The 21,189-nt window shown below is 44.0% G+C and overlaps 1 protein-coding gene across 3 annotated transcripts in view; it reads left to right on the top strand.

The window, feature by feature from the left end:
- Positions 1-1,383: 1,383 nt before the first annotated feature.
- Positions 1,384-21,189, top strand: part of RANBP10 (RAN binding protein 10) — a 66,067-nt gene continuing 46,261 nt past the window's right edge. For 2 of the 3 annotated variants that reach the window (XM_085589799.1, XM_021541172.3), the window contains exons 1-3: positions 1,384-1,614; positions 2,446-2,557; positions 17,863-17,915. In XM_085589799.1, coding sequence (XP_085445925.1) covers positions 1,410-1,614; positions 2,446-2,557; positions 17,863-17,915 — 370 coding nt within the window. In that variant the 5' untranslated portion in view covers positions 1,384-1,409. Of the gene's footprint in view, positions 1,615-1,816; positions 2,160-2,445; positions 2,558-17,862; positions 17,916-21,189 lie in introns of those variants that run through there. The other variant, XM_085589800.1, reaches the window with a different exon arrangement.

The raw sequence follows: 21,189 nt of genomic DNA, 5'->3' as shown, positions 1-21,189 counted from the left end.
ATTTCAAAACATAACTCCATTAATACAACAAAGAGCATTTTTTGCTGATACAGTGTGACTGAAATGTTGGAGAGAAAAAGTGTCTTTTGAGAAGCTCTGCTGGGAGCAGCATCTGTGTGTCCTGCATGGGTGGGATTTCCTTCTCCAGAGTTCACTTTCTTCTCACCAGAAGGTGCAGCTTCCCGAGAGGAGGAATGGAAGGAGAGGGTGCTTTCCACCTGCTGCCTGTCACGCTGTTGGGCTGACACTGGGTTTGGGTGTTCATGGGAATTCTTCAACTCACTGGGGCCTTTTCCTTCGAGTGGGTGTATTATTCCAAACAGCTGATAACTGTTTGGCAGTCTGGAGTCTCAGAGGCTGTAACTTTTTGCATCAAGCTGGCTTGTATGGATATCTAAATATATATATATTATAGCTGTAGATGTAATTAAATATATAACTATATAAATATTCTCCCAAGGAAGGGGAGATCGTTCTGTCAAGAGCACCTTGTGTCAGAGCTGTAACTCCAGTTGCAGATCCAGAGAATGCAGCTCTTCCCACAAGTAGGTCTCCAGTTGCTCATGGCTTTGGAATGATGACAAGGGCCTGTTTATTGCTATGGAGACACGGAAAAATAATGGAAACATGGAATTATGTGTGTCATACACAGAAGAATGAACTCGTACTAGAAGTCTGCTCAAGTATCTTGTTTTTCTTCGTGCTGGCCGTGGCTTCGGAGCAGTAGTTCAGTTTTTGTGGTACTCTCAAGGCATAATTGTATTTAAAAAAAAATACATACAAAGACGGTATAGCCGTGTGGACCCAGCTGGGAAGCAGAGGCAGCTCTGTGAGCTGCGGCGGCTCGGCCGGGAGCCCGTGGGAGCCCGTGGGAGCCCGCGGGTGCCGCCGTCCCGCGGGGCTCTGCCGCTCCGCCCGCGGCCCCGCTGCCGCCATGGCGCGCGCTCCGCTTGCCGTCACCACGGCAACGCCGCGCCCGCAGGCCCCCTGCGCGCCGCCATAGCTGCCCCAACACCGCCTGACACGCGGGCGCCGCGCGCCGGCCGAAACCAGCCCGTGAGCGGAGGCGGCCGGCGGGAGCCTGCAAGCGCTGGGCGGCCCTTGGGCTCCTGGCTGCCGCGGAGCACGCTGGGAATGGGAGTTTCGCGCCCCACGGCACTGAAGGGAGCAGAGGAGAACGGGAACACCGTTCCCAGCGTGCAGCGCGCCAAGGGGGGGAACGGGGCTTTGCACGCTCCGCCTCTCGGGAGTTGTAGTCTCGGCGAGAGACGGGGCCGGCCGGGCGGGAGCGGCGCGGACTGCGCTTCCCGTCGGGCGGCGCGGCCCCATTGTGGGCACGCTCGCAGCCCATTGGCCGGCGGCTGCGGCCGGGCCCCGCTGCCCGCCCGCTGACACAAAGCGGGGCCAAGATGGCGGAGGCGGGCGCGGGGAGCCCGCACGGCGGGGACGCGGCGCCGCCGGGGCCACCCGAGGAGCAGGAGCTGAGCCGGCGCCTCCGCCGCCTCTACCCCGCCGTCAACCAGGACGAGACGCCGCTGCCGCGCTCCTGGAGCCCCAAGGACAAGTACAACTACATCGGCCTCTCGCAAGGCAACCTGCGCGTCCACTACAAAGGTGCCGGGCTGGGGCGGCGGCGCCGGGCTCGGCCTCGGCCCGGAGCGGGACGGCCCCGGCGTGGCCTCGGCCCGGCCGCTCGCGGGGCCCGCCGGGCGCGGGCTGAGCCGGCAGCGGGTCCGGCGGGCCGGGGGCGGGCGGCGCCGGGCTCCGGGCGCTGCTCGGGCCGGGGCCCCGGCCGGGCTCGGGGCGGAGGCGCCGGGGGGCCGGGGGCTCTCCCCGGCGGAGTGTGTGGCCTTGCATAACGCTGTGCTGTGCCGCTCGCCCGGGCCCGCTGCGGGCAGAGCGTCTGTTTACTTTGTCATCCTGCTTAAAAGCCAGCCGAGGGCTCCGCTGGCTCCGACACGCTGCCTAACCGGGGCTTTGGCTGCTCGGGTTTCCACCAAAGAGCTGCTCACAGACTTGGAGTGCGATGTTTTCCTTGCTCGCGGTTGGAGCTGTTCTCCCTACCCACCCAGCGGAGAAGTCATTATTCCTTTTCCTGCCTGGCTAGTAAACACTGATGTCATTCCCTTCTTGTGTAATCATTTTTGTCTTCTGTCTGTGTACGTTGGTCTTCACATTATGTCTGAAGGAAGGGGGAGAGGTGGTACTGAGAGTCTTTCTCAAAAACTTCGTAGTGAAAACAAAGAGAAAACTGAAATGCTGGTGCTGTAGGAATTGTTATTGGTGGCAGTGCAGAGTTGTGTCCGCTGGTTCTCTGGAAGGTGTGCTGCAAATGGCTGGCTCCGTGTAGAAACAGGTCCCTGCTGGCTTCACACTGTGAGGTTTTAGATCAGGATATGTGAGAGGCCAGATCCCCTCAGTACTTACATTTCTGTTCTTTCTTAGGTCACGGTAAAAATCACAAAGATGCTGCCTCGGTCAGGGCCACTCACCCCATCCCTGCAGCCTGTGGCATTTATTACTTTGAAGTGAAGATCGTCAGTAAAGGTAGAGATGGGTAAGTGCCTCATTGCAGCTCAGTGCCTGGGGATGTGTGTCTGGCAGCTCTGCTGGACTCTGGCCTCCTTTCCAGAAGGGTTCTTGGTCCTGTGGCTGCAGCAGGCAGACTCAGCTTGGGCAGGTTTTGCCCTCCTGGTGAAGGATGGAAATGAGGTGGAATGCCCTGGAAGCAGAGGCACTGGCACAGCTGTGTCCTGAGCTCTTGGAGATGGGCACTTGTAAAAAATTCACTAAACTGGGAGGTCTCTGGTGCAACATGAATTAAAATAGGTTTCTTCTTGCTGGCAAGGTCTGGGCACTCTGATTTCTGGAATTGTGATGCCTCAGAAATGTAGTTAAGCAGAAGGGAGGAGCCTTGAGCTTAATTTTGGGCTGCTGCAGTGGTGTGATGTGGTGAGGAGTGCTGGAGCACTGGGGAAGGCAGTAAAGGGGCATTTTTAACAAAGTCTGGAGTTCTCTTGTTAACGTGGGTTTAATTTTTACTCATTATGCAGGTGTCAGTCTGCTCTGTGTGGATGGCCCTGGCATTGTTTATTGTTAAAGGATGAATATGGCAGGAATAATTATCTGGAAGGAAAGCCACACAGGAGGAGGGATTGGATGTAATTAATTAATCCAGTTGTTCAAGTGTGACATTTGAACTCTGACCAGTTTAAGGGTTCTGGGAAGGCAGCAGATGTTCCTACTAAAAACCAAATGAAAGTGACAACTTGTTACAGTTGAATTTTTTTGCTGTCATTGTTGAAGTGAGAAGTGGCCTACTTGTAAAGAGGCATGGAAGGATCTCGGTTTGTGCTGCATTTAGGCCCTTGATAATTACTGGGTTATCTGCAAAGGTGGATGCTGGGCTGAATTCCTTATAAATGCAGGAAAAGACCATCCTTATTCCTTCATTTCACTGACCTGGCTATTAACTGCTTTGTCTGTTTTGAATCACTGCTCTTGATTAGTTTATGCAACTGCTAAAACGAAATAATTTGCAGTGAGCTTCGAGACAGTTTTCCAAAGAAATCACATTACAAAAGGTCACTGAACAGCACTTAATCTTTACTGCAGTCTAGATCAATTTTAAAGGGAGATAATGGAATTTTCTGCTTGTCTCTCAAGATCAGAGTTTTCTGTATTAATGATTTGTTGGTTTTATTGTATTCTGTAATTACAGTGACTTTCCAGGAAAAATTAATTCCAAAGAGACAGAACCATGTGTGTTAACACAGCAAGCTGAACAGGAGCTGCTGATAGCTCTGATCTGAAGTCAGGCAGTGGCTTTGAGAGCCTCTCTGATGTTCCAGCCATTCCTCTGCCTTGTTTTTCTTGTGCTCGTGGAGACAGATCCAGCTTTTATCTTGCACAGGGTGGTGCTGGGGATTTGTGGTTGTGAATTGCCATTGTAGCTGCTGCCTGGCTGTCACTTGAGAAGGTGTTTTTGTGTCTCTCACCTTTAATGGTTTGAATTGTTCCTGCTGGAGGCTCAGTGTGTTGTACTAGTGAACCGTGGCAGAGATCTCTTCTGGGGAGGCTCCCCAGTCTTGATTCCGTCATGGTGACTTCAGTTCAAAGGATTGCAGGTGCAGACATCTAAAGAAGGGATTGAGGGAATGAAGTTCTCAGGCAGTGTCAGTGGCAAATCCTGTCCATAAGAAGAACTCTTTAGCAAGGGGAGAGGAAGAGCAATCCTGAGCTCATGTTCAGAATGGCTGTTTCAGCCTCTACCTTAGAGCTGGTTATATGACTTCTGTATGAGGTAAAGAGGAAAGAATGTGAAGTTACTCCCTGCATATCTCTTTCTGGATTTTGTGATGGTGTTTCACACTGAGGTTTAAAATGTGACTGATTTGGTTTTGAAACAAGACTTAAGAAAGGCTTTGGTGAAGTGGATTTCAGGAAGTGTTGAGTCTGATTTTGCTCAGAGCTGTTGTCTTTCTGTGCTCAGCATTGTTAGTTTAGGGCAGTGCACTCTGGTTATACTGACACTTGTTAATAAACAACAGAAACTAAGGTTTCAACTAAGAAATGGGATAGAAGCTCCCAGGGGCTCTTCATGGAGAAGAATCCCAAAGCTCACACGATGCCTTTTTGCAGCCTGCCAAGGGAAGTTGCCTGTGTGTGATGTGCTCTAAAAAGAGGCTTCTAGAATTGGCATTAGGCAGTGCCATTTTGGATTGCTGATGTCACTGTGGGAGGGAAGCCTGAGCTATGGAGATGACTCAGGTGTCAGGACCACCTTTTTAACTTCTCCCCTGTTTTTCATTGGACTGAAGGGATTTAAAACCAGTATGTTCTGGTTCTCTCCTGTTTTCTCCCACCACATCATATCCTAGCAGGCAAAACACACATCCTTGCTTCCCCCTGTTTTCCAGGCTGACAACTCCTGTGCTCACCCCAGAGCCAGCACAGGGGAAGAGGCAGGGAGGGGCTGCAGTAGCACAGACAAAGGTTGCTTTGCCCTACCACAGCTGCTAGAAAAACTTCCTCTTTCAAAGCAAGTACAGCATCCAAAAAGTCCATTTGATGCGTGTAAGAAACTTTTAAGACTGATCAAGTTTTCATAGCTTTGAATTTTCCACTGCTCATGGGATGAAACCACAGTCCTTTGAGAAGGACAAGTTTGATTCAAAACTTACCATTAGTTTAATGGTAGCTACTTTTTTATCCTGATGGATTTAATCTTAATTGATAAGAGGTCATGTTTATTTACTGGGTTTGTTTTTTGTGCAGTTTTGTTGTGGTTTTTTTCTGGAAGAGGGGAGGCTGCCAGGATACCACTGAAAAATTGTCTTGACAAGGTTTCTAGGTAACATGGAACAAATCAGATCAGTCAGTCTGTTGATCTGTTGATACTTCTTGAGGGGGGAGATTGTTCTTATCTTCGGAGAGCAGAGGAGAACTTAGTTTGCACTGTCTAGTCCCAGCCCTCCTGTCACCTCCTTGTCTGTACTGAGCACACAGGGAGTGGTTCCACAGCCCTTTGGGATGATACATGTCAGGGCTGTGGGATCCTGCCCTTGCATTTGCTGTATATTTCTACCTTTTCCCTCATGCAGACACACTGCTACCCTGTCCTATGGTGAGCTGGTTCAGGGAGGTAACTAGTGGGAAGCTGGCCAGAAAATAATGGATGATGATTTCATCTGTTGATGTCACTGTCAGAAATTACTCCTTTTTTTTTTTTTTCTTTCTTTCTTTCTTTCTTTAAATTGAGGCCTACTTTTCAGGGTTCCTTTTATTAATTGAAGGTGATTCAATAAAGTGATGGCCTGAGCTGGCAGACAGTAGGATTGCAGCAACCCTCAGTTCCATTCAAAGTGTTGTTGAACTGTTTTGTTTTAAGACTTGCTGGTAGTTAATTCCTGAGCCATTGTGTGCTTGTCTCCTGAGTGTTGTCAACTGGAACAAAAGGACAAGAGGCAGTGGGTCACAAGTTGTGGCAAGGGAAATGCCAGCTGGGCATAGGAGAGAATTTTCCTTTGTGAAGATGGCTGTGCACCCGAACAGGATGCCTGGAGAGGCACTGGCATCTCCCTCATCAGATTTGCCTGGGAGAGCCCTCAGACTGACAGAAGTTTCAGAGTTACTTATGCTTTGTGCAGAAGGATGAGAAAAGAATGTCCCAAGGTCCCTTCCTGTCCAAACCTCTCCATGAATCTGTGGATGGCTTGCTTCCAGCATTCCTCAGATGAGCAGATTGGCAGAAATGCCTGTGACTCCTCTGTTCCTGAGCTGCCACAAATAACTCAGGCTTTTATCCTGGTGCTGTTTGTAACAATTCAACCTTAGCAGTATTTGAAGCCCTGAACTCTTGTCCTCTCTCCCTCCAATACGTGGTTCTGTTTGGTGGTGATTTGTCAGCACATCTCACAGCCTCTGTTTCCCCACTCCATGGTCTCTTGCTTGGTAAACAGGAACAGGGAGAGACTCATCAGGGTAGGGCAGCTAACCCACAACTTAGAGGCTGCTGTGACTCAGAAGGACAAGTCATCCTTGTCCTCTTTATGCTGGGGCAATGTGAGCTGTCTGTGGGTGACAGTGTGTGTTCCTGACCACCAGTTTGGTTTCTTGACTGGTTTTACCTCCCCCAGGCACGTGCTGGCTTGTGATGGAGTGTGACTGGGAGGACATTCCAGAGGCCAACCCTGATGATGCATGGCTTCTGAATTCTGGCAGAAGTCACCTGTCCTGCTGCCACCTCTCCATTTCTGAGCTGCTCCTGGAACAGACAGCCCAGCAGCTTGTGGATTGCCTTTGCTGTCTTTTCTAGGAATGGTTTGGTCTTGGACAGCTGCTTACTCATGGGTACTTTGTTGTGCTGGCATCCTGACCTCTCTGGTGGGGACAGAGCCACTGCCTGCCCATAGTGACTGTGCAAGCACAGCAAGTGTGCTCTGTGGGCAAAGGAGGTGCCAGGGCAGCCCAGTGGTTTCATGAGGATTTTGAGCCATCCCAGGAAGCATCTCAGGATGGCTTTTCTTTGTGCCATGATGTGTTTTTGTGTGCCAGCATCAGTGACTGTGTCCTGAGCTCAGTTGTGCTCACAGTCTTTTTGTTGGATCAGTACTTGAAACAGTGATTTCTGCATCAGGTAGAGACCCAGAAAGGCAGGAGAGCAAAGCTGGAAAAACATAAGTTACAGGAAATGCTGGTAACCTTCTTCCAGCACCATTCCACAGTTGCTTTGAGCTGTGCAGCCTGTTGTCCAGAGATGCTGATGAGCGCTAGCTTAGGTTTGAGAACAGTTTTCTGGGACAGGGAGAAAAGAGTTCTTTGAGGAGAATGGCTAAAGAGCTAATCAGCTTAGTCCATACCATAGTTTATTTTAAATCTTCCTTTAGCTTTCATACACAAGTGCACCATAAGCCAGACTTAAAAATAGCTTAGTTTCTCTCTGACTGAAAAAGAAAAATAAAGGTCAGATGTGTTGGTTGGTTGCAGTCTGTACATTAGTAACAAATCATCTGCCCCTTTTCCTTGCTTATGTTTCTCCTTGCCAACTTTCCATTTCTCCTCAGCATATGGTGAGTGTGATGGCTGTGTGAAAAGCCTTTTGCTCGTGTTCTCTAATGGCTTCCAGATGCTGACAGAGGCCTGTCCATGGAGAGCTCTGACAGCACTGGCTGCTTATGCTCAGACACCTTGGAGTGCCTGTCTGGATGTGGCTGTAGGGAAGGGTAAGAGATATTCTATAGGAGCTGAGGATTTCTTGTGTGAGCCCTGATTTGTTACTGGTAAGCCTGTAAATAATTGATTTCCTCCCTCCTTTTAATTTTTCCATTCTGGTTTCCAAGAATCCAAAACCAGCACAGAGAGGGGGTTGTTCTGATTGCAGGTAGGTCTGCTTGTTTGAATTTATGCTGTTCTGCAGACACTCATTTCAACAACCCAACACATAAATAAAGCCCCCAAGTAGATTCCATAAACAGTTCCTGCCTTGTTCCCATTTGCAGATTGCCCAAGCAAGTCCTTCTTGCTCAGCCACCAGCTGCGCCTTGGTGCTCTCAGGTGTAGAGACTCATTTTCTGCAGAGGTTTTGTGTCACTTGATGACACCTCATACAAGTTGTTATTTCTTAGTCATTGTTCTGCTACACTCTTCTGAAAGGGAGTAATATTGAGAGCAGCTTTTCAGTTTAAAGGAGTCATGAGGTTGGAATATCTCATTTGCAGTTGATAGCTTTTATAATTCCTGTTTTATCAATGAAGTGGAAATTTAAACTGAGTGTTTTATAACAGTATTATGGGTCATCCATTGTAATAGTTGAGTATCAATTTATCATAAAAATTATTTGTGAAATAAGGCAATGAAATGGAAGCAGTGATGGTGATATGTGACTTTTCCACTTGTGATTGAGGTATGTCTGAGATCTGAGATTTCCTAGATTTCAGACTGTGATAATTATTTTTGTTGTTGTTGGGGTTTTTTGTTCTGTTTCTTATGAAGTTTTGCACAGTAAAGAAGAAAAATTTTGAGAAGAGGTTGTTTTAGATTGGTTGTTTTTTTGTCCTCCCTCCCTCTGCTGTTTTTGAGTATCTGTTATAGAAAAGGTAAGAATGTGACAAAGACAAACTCAACATCTTCAGAATGCACATAAAACATTACTGTGCTCAGTTCTTCAGAATACGTTTGCAGTTAAATCACACGATAATGGGAACTAATTATTTACATATTCTAAGCTTGCAGATCTGAGGAATTCTATTTAATAATAAATTTTGTAAGCTGGAAAACTTTTATGTAGGAAAACCTTTTTCTTTCACTTGAGAAGCCTTGAAATGATGAACTGCTGAAGAATTTATCATCCAGTGTGAAACTTTGACTTTCTTCAGCTCTCCACTGAAGCTGAATTGTATTAGTTGTGTTATATCGACTCTGTGGCCAGATTCATTTTTTATACTGCTTTTCTAGCAATGGGATTTACATTGTACCTGTGATATAAGACTGGATCTCTGTTTCCACATCACAATCTGCCTGCTTGTTTACAAGTTCTTTGTATTGATGCCCTGGTCCACATGAAGCCTTTGTCCCTTGTTGTGGAGATGTCAGTGTGTGAAGATCTGTGAGTTCAGTGTGTGGTGCTTTCCCAGCGCTCGCCCCAGCTCTGACTCTCTGCTGCTGTTTAAAGAGAAAGTGTTCTTATTTCACCAGTACATCTCTTAAAACTTCAGGTGTTACTTCTTCTCTGAGATGTTTTCCACATAATTAATCCCCCTTCCAGGTCTTACATAAATATTGCAGCTACTTCCTTCTGTTACTAATTATTATTAGGAGGAAAGAAACCTTCTTTTCATAGGAATTGTTACCATCCAAGCCTAAACCAGATGAAATCAGCCTATAAGGATGTGAGAATATCCCCTAAGAGACAACCAGCTGGTTGTGGAATATTTTCTTCTGATTTGGGTATGGCATTTATATTGTTCCTCCTGTTTTTCAGAGGAAAAACAGGGGCTCAGGGTGCATTTTTAATCTGGCTGTTATGATGGATTGAAATGCAAGATTAGTCACCATAATGAAAGTCTTTAAATGACTTGTCCTGTTTTGGATGCCTTTCTGTTAGACATTTGTGGTAATTCTTAGCATTGTTTTTTACTGTTTTCTAGGCTTTGCTCATAGCAGCAAAAATATTCTGTTACTCAGACTGGCAGTCAAACAATCTTAAGTCCTTTCAATCATGGAAACCTGTTTAACTTCCCTAATATATTTTCAGTGACTATGAGCAGTGCATTTGGAAGTGAGGTTTGTTAATCAGCAGGACAACCTGAACAAAAATCCTACTTATTCAGCTGGGTGTAACCCGAATAATAATCAGAGAATGAGTATCAGTAATGCTTTGTGCTGTTCCCAGACTTCAGGCACCATTTGCCACTGAGATGGTTTGTGTGTGAACTTTGTTGGGTATCAGCTGACTTGGAGAACAAGTCAGCTGCCAAGAGTGAAAAAAATAATAAATTTGTGGGACACCTTTGCTTCAGCTGCATTTGACCACAGGGTTTGGGTTCTGTTGAATGTGGTGATGCTTGGGGTAGCAGATGGAGAAACTGGTTATTCTTGACAGATTTTAATGGTGATTTTACCCTCCTGGTGCCTATATTGTGCCTTTTTCTTTCTTAAATGGTGCTCAGATCAAGTCTTTGTATTTTCCATCTTTCAGTGTTCCTACAAACATTGTTAGTCTACATCATCAGTCTTCATTTCCTGAAGGTAGCACAGACAAGGGACAGTTTGGGCCTTCTTACAGCTGGCAGATACCAGTTGAACGTAATCCTAAAATTAGAAGGGAGCTGGGAATATGATACCTTGGTCTGTCAAAAATAGCTTTTCATTCTTCCTCTGTCATTTTATCACTAATTACTCATAACCACCCTGAGAAGATGAGTTATGTTACCAGACTGCTGCCTCTCAGTTTTTGTCCTCCTCACTCACCTTCCCTTCCACGGTCTTCAGCTTTTAAGGATTCTCTGCCTTTCTAAGGGCTGATCTACAATGGACTCCTTCTTGCTTCAGTATACTTGTAGTTGTTTTTAATGAGCTTCTAAAATTTTTATTTTCTTCCCTTTATCCCCTTCTTTTCAGCCTTGCATAATTTGTCTTTACTGACATCTTCTTGGGGAATTGGGATTCTTCCTGGAGCCCATCAGTGCTATTTGTGAAGCACCATCACAGAACAGCACAATATGCACAAATAAAACCAGAACCACTTGCACTCTCGAGATTATATTCCATTGTGAAGTAATTCCAAAATATTTGTTGTTAGACTGAGGAATTGGAGACTTTTGGAATCCAGTATTTAACATGCCATAGGTAATTTTTCTGAACAGATGTACCCTGTTTTTTCACTGCCTTAAAACAATGTTCCCCTTCCCCCACCAGAACTGCCACAATGTGGTTTCAAGTGGTGAGTTGATAAGGGTTATCATTTCTAACCACTCTTTAAACCTGGCATGAAGTCAGGACCCACCTCAGACAAGAATGATAGTTCAGAGCTTTGCAACAAGAGGCTGTGAAAGTCTCTGAAATGCCACCAGTGTGGTGTATTATTCACCTCTAACTTGATCATTTAGTTTGTTTATTTTAGATTTAACTGTGTTGAGAGCATGGGGTGCACGATAGCTGGGAGGACAGGATTCCAACCACATAGGTGTGGTTATTAGAAAAATCTGCAGGATACAGGAAGCCTTTGAGTCACAAACCTGGGGAAGACTGGGACATCCTTTGTTTAACTCATGGCTAAGCAGGATTGCTTGGCTTTGGCTGAGCCACGTAATAAAATGCCAATCCCAGGAATTTCTACCCAGTGTTGTGTTAGTGTTGGATCACTACTGGGCTGGGAACAACTGCTTTACTGGAAGTCATGGCCTTCAAAACAAATTATTCAACCTCTCTGGTCCTAACTCTTTCATCTTTGGACCTTGGTGCCTGGTGGCATCCCTGGCAGTCTTGTTTCAGCCTCCTCCACTGTGCCAGGGTGGGACTGGCTCAGGAAAGAAGAGTTCTGGGCTGGTGGCTGTTACCCAGCCAATGCTAAACCAATGTATTTTTTCCCCTTTGTTTCCCCAGCTTTCAGATGGGTTGAATTTTTTTGTCTGCCATCTGGGTGAGCCTCACAGCCACTTGAAAGAAGAGTGGCAGGGATTGTTTCCCCACCCTGACTTGGTGCCTTTCAAGAGGTTAAACAATAAATACAGGGGAAACCTATATTTATTATTTATACTGTCTTTCTTCTCCTGGTAGAGCCTTAATAAATCTGCCTTGCTAATTGTCAGCTAGTGTTAAAGATGAGTACTCAGTCCAAGTTCATTGGAGAAAGTCTTGCAGCTTTTTAAGGAAAGAAATGCCTGCTTTTGTTTAAAGTATACTGCTTGTGCAGTAAGGACCATGGGCTAATTGCTTTTTCCCTCCTTCTGCCCTGCCTTTATTTTGCACACAGCAGTGCTTCCCAAGTGCTGGGTGCTTTCCATGGAGATGGTCTTTGCTCCTGGGATTCCTGAAACTCAAGAATGTAGTACAGGTCTGCATGAGTTCTGTTGCTGTGTTCTCCTCTGTTGTGCTCAGTGAGTTTTCAGTCTTGCACTGGAAAAGCCAAATAGATGCAAATCCTGGAATTTCAGCATTAGCCACTTGCTGTCAAAGGGCAGGTCTGTTCTGAAGGTTTTCTGCTGGGTTCACAAGGATTTTTGTGGGTTTGCTCATACAAAGTAGCTTTAGACTACACAAAAAACTTTTCTTACGTTGACTTTTTGGCAGGTTCTCTGAGTATCATGTTTGTTCTGGAGAAACATCTTTTGACTCAAAGAATTGCTTCTCATATGGGTGGATTCCCCTTCTGGGACAAACTAAACACAGCCATCAGTGTCTCCCCTACTTCTGTGCCTCTGTAATGCTTAGAGCAGCCTCATTAAGAGATCTCTTTGTTCCAGTTTAGGTCAGTCAGATGTTGTCACTCTGTGAAATAACTTTTCTCATTGTTTTTCAGATGATTTATGCCCAGTGACAATATATAATTCTTCCTGAGTCACTGCATTTGAGATCTTTTATATCTTTAAGAGTTAAATTTTAATTCAGAAGTGCAGTCATCATTTTGGTTTTCCATATATTTTCCAAGGGAAAGTCCTTTATTGACAAAAACCAAATTACATTTTTTTTTTAATATACAGATTTAAAATGTAGCTTTGAAAACATCTGCACTGCAGAGTCCACCACCCAAGTTGTCCTAGGAGCCAGAAGTGAATGCTGTTGTGTTTGGATGTCACTGTGCTGGAGCAGCTACACATTGATGTTCACTGCTGAAGGACTTGGGAGCTGGGAAGGGACCAAAAAGCTTTGTGTCTTTGAGCTTAATCTTAGCACAGTCATGGTGCTGTAAGACCTAGAGGAAAAAATCCTGGGAATACTGCTGGTTGCATGTGGAGCCAGCATCTTTTGACAGGAGAGCTTTTTACCAAGGTTCTTCATTCTTCTGCTGAGGCCAAGGAGAGGCAGGGAGTGGATAAAACAGAGCTGGTGTTGTGGCTGGTGGTGAGTGTGGCTGATTCAGTCACATTTTCTAAAGCAACCAGTGCTGGGCAGGGCTGAGGTCGAGTAGGAGTCTGGAAAAATTTGGTGCTATGGTAACTGCCAAGGCTGCTGGTGAGTGGAAACAAGACTGTTCTGACTGAATCACCAGCATGTGTCTGGTTTATTTTTGCCAGTCTGCTCTATTTGAAATTGGTCTACTGATGCAGCATTTTTGAAGCTCCTGATGAGGTGTGGGGGACAGGTCCAAGTATTCAGTGTTCCCTGCTGAGAAGATGGTTTTAGGAGGTCGCTTTTGCTTAGCTTTGCAGATTACCTATGATGGATAATGGATAGAAATGTATTATTGTCCCCATTTTTTTTTCCAGTTTGACATTGGGTGCTGACATTCCTGTGCATCCATTTTTTTTTTATTATTTTTTTTTAACAGGCTCTTTGGATCTCTCAAAAAGGAGCTCCAGTTAAGGGATACTCCACAGGGAGTCTGCCCACATCATTATGGTCTCAAACCAGGGGTGATAACAGGCAGGCCATAGAGATTTATGTTGAATGATATTGAATATAATAATTAATTCATTATTAAATAAAAAAAAAGGAGGCAGTAGTTTGCTCTTGATGATGCTCACAAATAGTGTTTAACTAGTATTGCATTTGTTGCATACACAAAACTGATTTGGAGCATTTGGAATCGAGGAAGTGAAAAGCTGTTTTGCACCAAGAAGTTCAGAAAGCATCTGGTGCTTTTGGGGATGGTGGAGTTTAAGATTCAAATTTTTTTCTTCCCAATTTTTAAGAGAATAGAGTGATTTTTTTTTCCCCACTGAGGCTTTATTGATCTTAAAGCTCATTTCATCCATTACTTCTGGCATATAAATTGATTGTAGATGGGAAAAGCAAAGTAGCAATCTCTAAAACAAAACCCAGAAGTCAAGTCTGTGACAATTTGAAGTTCTGGATATAAGCTGTGGGTTGAAACTCAGCATGGTGAGGGAGTCTGTTTTTATTTTAGGTTGTCTGCAAATTCTGTCTACAGCTCTACAGCCATTATGGTCTTATTTTTAAAGTTTGTCTTGAGCTTTAAATGGGAGCAGAAGTTGAAGAGCAAAAAACTGTGAACCAGGAAGGTTCGTGGTCATGTTCCTTTTTTTTTTTTAGGAACATATTTTCATGATGTTGTGTATCTAGATTAAAGTGTAATCTTAAATTTAGAATTTGCGGAGTTGTAGTGCTTGCTTTTTATAAAAATACAAGCTTCTCAATTTAAAGCTATGTTGTCTGAAAGTGGAAAGATACTATTGTATAAGTTTTGTCTTTGATTATGTGCACCAGATTTGCTGCTGCACACAAAAGAGGGGGAATGAATCTGCATAGAAAATAATGCAGTTAAGCAGGATAAGCTGAAGTGGGTGATGACCTATTTTATCTGAGTTTAACAATTAGGTTATTTCCTCTAATTTCCAATGTTTTCCTTGGTGTTGCCACTGGTGCAGTACAGTGCAGAGACCCAGCAAGGGATGGGGACAAAGGGCACCCCTGGAAGTGCTGCAGCTGGGATTGTGGTGGAGCTGTGCCAAGGCTGTGTGCAGAGGTGTCCTCTCTGTTCACTTCAGGGCTCTTCGTGTCAACAGCAGCAGATGTAGAGGCAGAGGAGCAGACAAGCACCCTCAGGCAATAATGAGGGATGGAGTTGGCCCCTGGCCCCGTGCCAGCAGAGTTGTGCTGCGTGATACTGAAAGGAAGGAATCTGACACCACCACATGACAAAGTGGCCACAGTTCTACAGTGCTTTACCTTCAGCTGAGCCAAATAGATCGGGACACAAGAAACATTCCCTATGCCAAAAGGCACATCCTGTTCTTTGAACAAAGTTTGTCACAGCCAACAAGTTCAGGAGGTCCGGAGCTTGGTGATGGGAGCTGATGAAGTTAGTGGGGATAGTTCTGCCAGAGGAGCAGAATGGTCTTTGCTAAGTGTCTCAGACCTGCCAGTGTCAGGATGAGCTCTCTGATGTTACTGCTTCAGGCTTAGATGCTGCTTTTACACCGAGTTGAAGCAATTGGGTACTTTGCATCACAGCTCCCCTCAGGCCTGAGCAGTTGGCAGAGGTGGCACTGAGGTTGTCAGTGCTCTCACAGAGCTGAGGGCAGTTGTAGCTGTGGACTGGGATCCTGGCTGCTTGCACACATAGTTGGAAAGCAACACAGAGCAAAACCCACCATGTAGTAAGGAAATCTCTGTAGCAGCAGAAGACTTCAGACTCAGTACAAATACAGAAATTGAATAAGAACTCTCTTGTCTGCCAGTGCACTAAGAAGGTGGCAAGGAAGAGCTGAAGTAGTCCTTGCAGATACAGGAGAAAGTCTTCCATATTGTGCCTGGAAGGCTGTAAAAATATCCCCACATTCAGTTTATTACAGATGCATGTATGTCAGATGACACTGTGAGGATGAATTTTTGGATTCCATAAATCCCTGCTGTGGAGAGGCTCTTGTGAGTCAGGGAGCTCATGAGGATGTAACTTCTGACTTGTGCCTTGAGCAGTGCAGAAGATGTTTACAGCAAAAGTGTGTTTAGAAGTTGCTCTGCAGCACTGACCATAATTACTCATCTTTGGTATCCTTTGAGAAGTGCTATAAAAGGCCCCCAGACCCTGCCACTTTAGTAGTCATCCAAAAACCTCACCACCCAACAACAAAAAAAAGCTAGAAAACAAACCTTATAAATCAAAGAAGCTTGTTTAAGAATAGCTAATAGAATCAGAAAGGTGAATACTTTGAGATGGTACAGAGACTGTTTAAGAAGACATTTTATGGGAGGATCAAACAACTGATCAAAACAGCTGACAAAATTAGACATAGGGATATGAGGCAATATGGAGTGTACAAGAGAGTTGGCCATGTTTGCAAAGCTGGTCTCTTCTCCCAGGTAACAAGTGATGGATGGGACAAGAGGACATAGCCAGAGGTTGCACCAGGGAGATTTAGGTTGGATATCAGGAAATATTTCTTCATGGAGAGGTTTGTCAAGCACTGGATTAGGCTACCCAGGGAAGTGGTGGAATCACTATCCCTGCAGGGATTTAAAAGATGAGTAGCTGTGACACTTTGGTTCAGTGGTGAGCTTGGCAGTTTTGGTGAATAGTTGGACTCAACAATCTTAAAGGCATTTTTCCACCAAAACAATACTATTTAGTGCTATTTAAGAAGTTGTGACACATTTGTAGATGTGTAAGGATTAAAATTTCACTGTAAACAAAAAATAATCAGGTATTGCCATTTTCATCTAACAGTGACTGAGATGGGGAAGTCAAGGACAGGACAGTTTCTGCAGGGGACTTAAGCACATATATTGAAGAAATATAACTTTGGGGTGAAATTCTGAAATAGTATTTCCATACCTGGTTAATGTTTTATGGAGCAGGTGGCCAAGGAAGCCACAAGAGGAAAACTGAAGGAGTCAAAGAATGGCAGGACACTGCCTGTAGCCTGCTTGATTCTTACCTTTACAGGAACAAGAGCCCAACAGTTAATTTCAAAGCTCAGTAACCTAAAAATATTGGGAGTGTGTTGAGGAAAAAAAAAAAACCTGAGCTGTGCTACGAGAGGATATTAAAAAATTACAGACCATGCAAATTAACAGAAAAAGAAGACACAAAATGGGAATGTGCATAAGCATTGCAGTAAGGAAGAGGAGACTTTGTGAAGTCTGGCTTTGCCTTACTGTCTTACTGGATAGGTGCAAAATTATTTCTGTGAGGGTGGAATAAACAATCCAAACTTTATACAAAAAATTACCTCTGAGCTGCCACTTAGTGTGCAGGGTCAAGCTGTGTCCCACTTCCACAGAAAAGTGAATTCAATTCTCATCTGCAGTCAAAACATAAATGGAATAATAGGGATCTGTAGGGTGAGAAATAGAAACCAAAACAGAGAACATTGTTATGCTGTTATCTGTAGTAATCATCTTGGGCTTGTGTTGTGTGATGCTGGTGGCTCTGGTTATCCCCTGCTTCTCAAAGAAGTTACAGAACTGGAAGTAGCAGGAGCACTGAGGTAGGGATGAGCTTCCATGAGAACAGCTGAGCAGGCTCTGATTAACAGCCTTGAAAGAGACCTTTGGGGAGGGGAGTGTGAATCAGGACTCCAAAGTCCTTGAGAAAGTTGTCGGGGAAATGCTTTTCCTCTCCCTTGCAATTTTAAAAGTGCAAGTATGAATAAGAAATGGGTTGGGAAGGAATTGAATGGGGGAGCTGTAGGATGTTTCCTTTTCAAAGAGCTTACAAAGGTTCAGAAAGTGAGATTGTGTAAAATATATGCTGTACAATGAAAGAGTGTTCTTGGAAAGTATAACTGTGTGCTCTGTCCTCTGCATCCACTGTCAGCTATTTTTGGAGACAGTACATCAGGCTAGACAGACATCTGTCCTCATGTACTATATCTGCACTTAGGTGTTTTTTACTGTCTTGTTAATCACCTATATAAATAGTTTTTTTCTGATATATGAGTAAAAATACCTCAGAAATACCAAATTGGGAATTAAACTACTGATTGTTGTCTAGTCCTTTTCCTACCAATGAAGTGCTAAAGAGTAGCTGTACATTGGAAAGCTGTCAGTCCCTAAAGGAGATGTTTTATCTTGGATTCAATAAAAAACATGAGTAATGAAAAAGCTTTAGTAACTTTGTCATTCTTAAATAATTTGTATGTGGGTTTGGTTTATTTTAGTGCTATATTTCTGCTGCAGGGAATCTTGTGCCGTGACCATTCTTTTGCTTGACTGATATTTTGTTTGGTTTTTTTGAAGGTACATGGGAATAGGACTTTCTGCTCAAGGAGTCAATATGAACAGGCTTCCTGGTAAGTCACTGTTAAGGTTTGTTTTGACTTACATCTATGTTAAATGTTCATTTGAAATAAATATTTTTCTTTTTATGTATGTATTAGTGAATGTGTGTTTCCATTAATAAAATTTCATTACTATAATTGTCTTTTATCTGGAAGCTTCAACCTATTGAGTGTTATCTTAAATTGAGTTTCTGGTGTTGTCAATGCAGCCATGATGATTTTAGCAGATAATAGAAATTAAAACTAAACTAACAGGTAATGGGCAAGATGATGAGCTTCAGACAGGCAAACTCTTCTTTGTGTCTGAAAAGTAAGTAGGAAAATAATTTTGCATCTAATCTGTATATTCCACTTGACAAATTTACATGAAAGAATCTGAAAATTACAGGATAATTGGCCTATTATATTGTCTCTATTCTTTCCTTCTTCCCACTGAAAGACTACAAAAATGTGATAGACTGATATTTCCAGTTAATATTGTTGTTTCTTCTGTTTGAAATGTGTGTTTTTATGTTTGCTGCTAAATTGGTCAAGTGGCTTCTTTTTAGAAATAAATAATTGGTCATCCTTCTTTGATATTACCCAATTTATTGAGTAAAAGAATAATTTCTAGATATATATTGATGTAGTGACTTCTATGCCAGAAATTTTTTCAACTGGGCTTGAAATTGGAAGTTTGTATTTGGTAGAAAGTAAATGTTCTTCAGATGCCAAAATGAATGACAGCTGGTCAGTGTGGGGGCATTCTTGGCCTTGGATGTTACTTCTGGTGAAGTTGTTTTAAAGATGAAATCTGTGCTCAGCCCTTATGGATCTTGGTATCTGGAAAGGAGAATGTTTTGTGAATGTCCTAACAAAAGAAAGATCTGTCCTGGGGAGAATGGTTTGAGTGACACCTGTGCTTCAAAGAATTTGCATCTTCGATCTGTATTTGTTAGTAATTGTTATGACAACTGCACCAGTCAGTCCACTCTCTGTACTTTCTCTCCCCCCAGTCCTGATCCAAGTGGGTTGTGTGCCCTGTACAAGGCAAAGCAGGAATCTGCTTCCATCAGCTCCTTCCAGGGCTGAAGTACTTGGAAAAGGGGTTGTTTGGCTATTGATGGAGCCTGTTCTGTACAAGAAATGGCTCTATGGCATGTGTGATGGAGAGATGGGGGGAATGTCCTTGTAGGCTTGGCCTTGCAGGTGGTTGGTTGGATTATGCTTTATTTAGGATTCCCCTGGGGTTATAGCTCAGGTACATCCAGGGTTCAGTGCTAACCTGAGATGGTGTGTACTGAATGTCTCAGGTGTGCTGTCCTGAAATTGAACAGCCAGTGTAATTTCTTCTTTCTTCTTTCTTCTTTCCCCCCTCCTCTGGTGACTAAAAACTACCCAGACCACTTCTGATAAATGGCTTTAAAGCCCAGGAGTTACATGGGCAGCATTTGTGGCCAGTTTGAGTCAAAGTGCCTATATACCACTGTTGTTTCTAGAGTGCATGTGACAAACATGGAATTCTTTTCTCTCAGTGGAATAAAGCATAAAGTGAACTTGAGACTTGAGATTGTACAATTCATTGCTAAATAAGCACTAATTTGATCCTATGAACCTGTTGTTTGTTTGATCACATGCAGTTCATGCTGCCAAGAGTCATTCTGTGGTCATAGTTAGGTTGCTCTCCCATCATCTGTGTAAGATTAACTGCATGGCTCTGTATTACAGCTCAGTAATTATCTTCCTGGCTTTTGGAGAATGAGTGTGATTTTTTTTAATGTATTTTTTTATATATATATATATATTGTTCAAGTAAGTGAAGTGAGAAACGTTTCCAGGCTTAACTATTATCAGGTCCTTCACAGCACAGAGTGAGTGCTCACAAAGAAGTGACAGACTTTGGAGTCTTGACTTGGCTTCATGTCAAAGTGTAATTTTAACTTTTTGTGACCTGAAACCCTGCCAGGTTTGTCTCCTTAGACCCTTTCTAAGTCACTTCTGTTTTAACAGATCGATTTTCACTCAGTGTGCTGCCAGGGAAGTGTGTAACCACTACAAGTGGTGCTTGGGAACCCAGAGCCTGGTACAGGAGCCAAGGTTGGTCCCTTTCTTGGGAATCCTTAGTGGCGCCCTGGGAGTCCTAATTCAGAGAACACTCTTGCTGCTGGGTTCTGTCTCAAGCTCCTTTTCCCTCCACAAGCACAAACACTTTGGCTATATCCAATTCCAAGTCAGGGCATTTATGCTTTATTGCCAAATTTATTTTGGCTTAAACCCAGCTGGGTGCTGGTGGGGGTAGTGCTGAGCTTTCTCTGAAGGTTACAAGTGTGATTGGAGCCACATGAACTGAGTTCCCTTGACTAACCCTGTTTGCATTGAGAATAGAGATTGCTTTTAATTGGAGAGTTCCCTGTCCATGTTTTGCTCAGGGTTTCTTTGTGCTGTGCTTTGAAATTCAGTCAGCAGGTCTGGAATAATTGTGGGATCACTATTAACTACCAACTTTTGTGACCCTGACATATCTTGATTTTTAAATAAAAAATTTAAAGACATTTAGAACATTTACTAATAAGCATTCTGCTTTAAAGCAGTGGCTTTTAGTGAAATGTCTGCTCACTTCTTTCCCCACATTCTTTTTTTTTTTCACGTGTGCTCAGCATTTTGGTATTTGAGGATGAAATTACATGTTGCAGCTGAACTGATTAAATCCATGTCATCAAAGGAGAAATCTGACCCTTCCCTCCTCTCCACCCCATCTGCACAGCCACTCTTCTTCCCTGGTGCAAGCCTTTGGCTCTGGCAGTTGTCACCTTGGCCAGACCAGGCAGGAACCTGCTGCCTCTGCTGTGTTGGGGTTGTGATGGGCTGGTTCCTTCAGGACTCATGGAGCAATGCTCTTACTTGTGCATCCTGCATGTAACAGATCAGCATCCTTTTTTATTTTATTATTTAGGCCTCAGTCCAGTAAGTTTTTCTGAGCCCTGCTGAAAAGGTGGTTTGCTACAGGTTTCACCAAACCTTCATAAAATGAGGTGATGATAAGTGTCCTGTCCTTAATGTGGATGAGATTCACACTGGGAATGAGTTTCCCTTGCATGTGATGTTCTGCATTAGTTCAAGTCTTCATGCTGTTGAGAAATAACATTTCATTTGTTTGAGCTCTTTGAGGGTGACCCAGCAGGAACATAGAGCCGGGCAGAGAGGGAAGGTGGGATGAATCTCTAAGGTAAATTCTTAGTTCAGCCTACAATGTTGTGAAACCACACCCTTAGGCATACCCTACTTCAGTTTCTTAAACAGCATAGAT

Source organism: Lonchura striata, chromosome 11 (assembly GCF_050655825.1).
Source record: "Lonchura striata isolate lonStrDom1 chromosome 11, ASM5065582v1, whole genome shotgun sequence".
Taxonomy (NCBI): Eukaryota; Metazoa; Chordata; class Aves; order Passeriformes; family Estrildidae; genus Lonchura; species Lonchura striata.
Note: the sequence above shows the minus strand (reverse complement) of the source record. Positions and strands in the feature narration are given on the sequence as shown.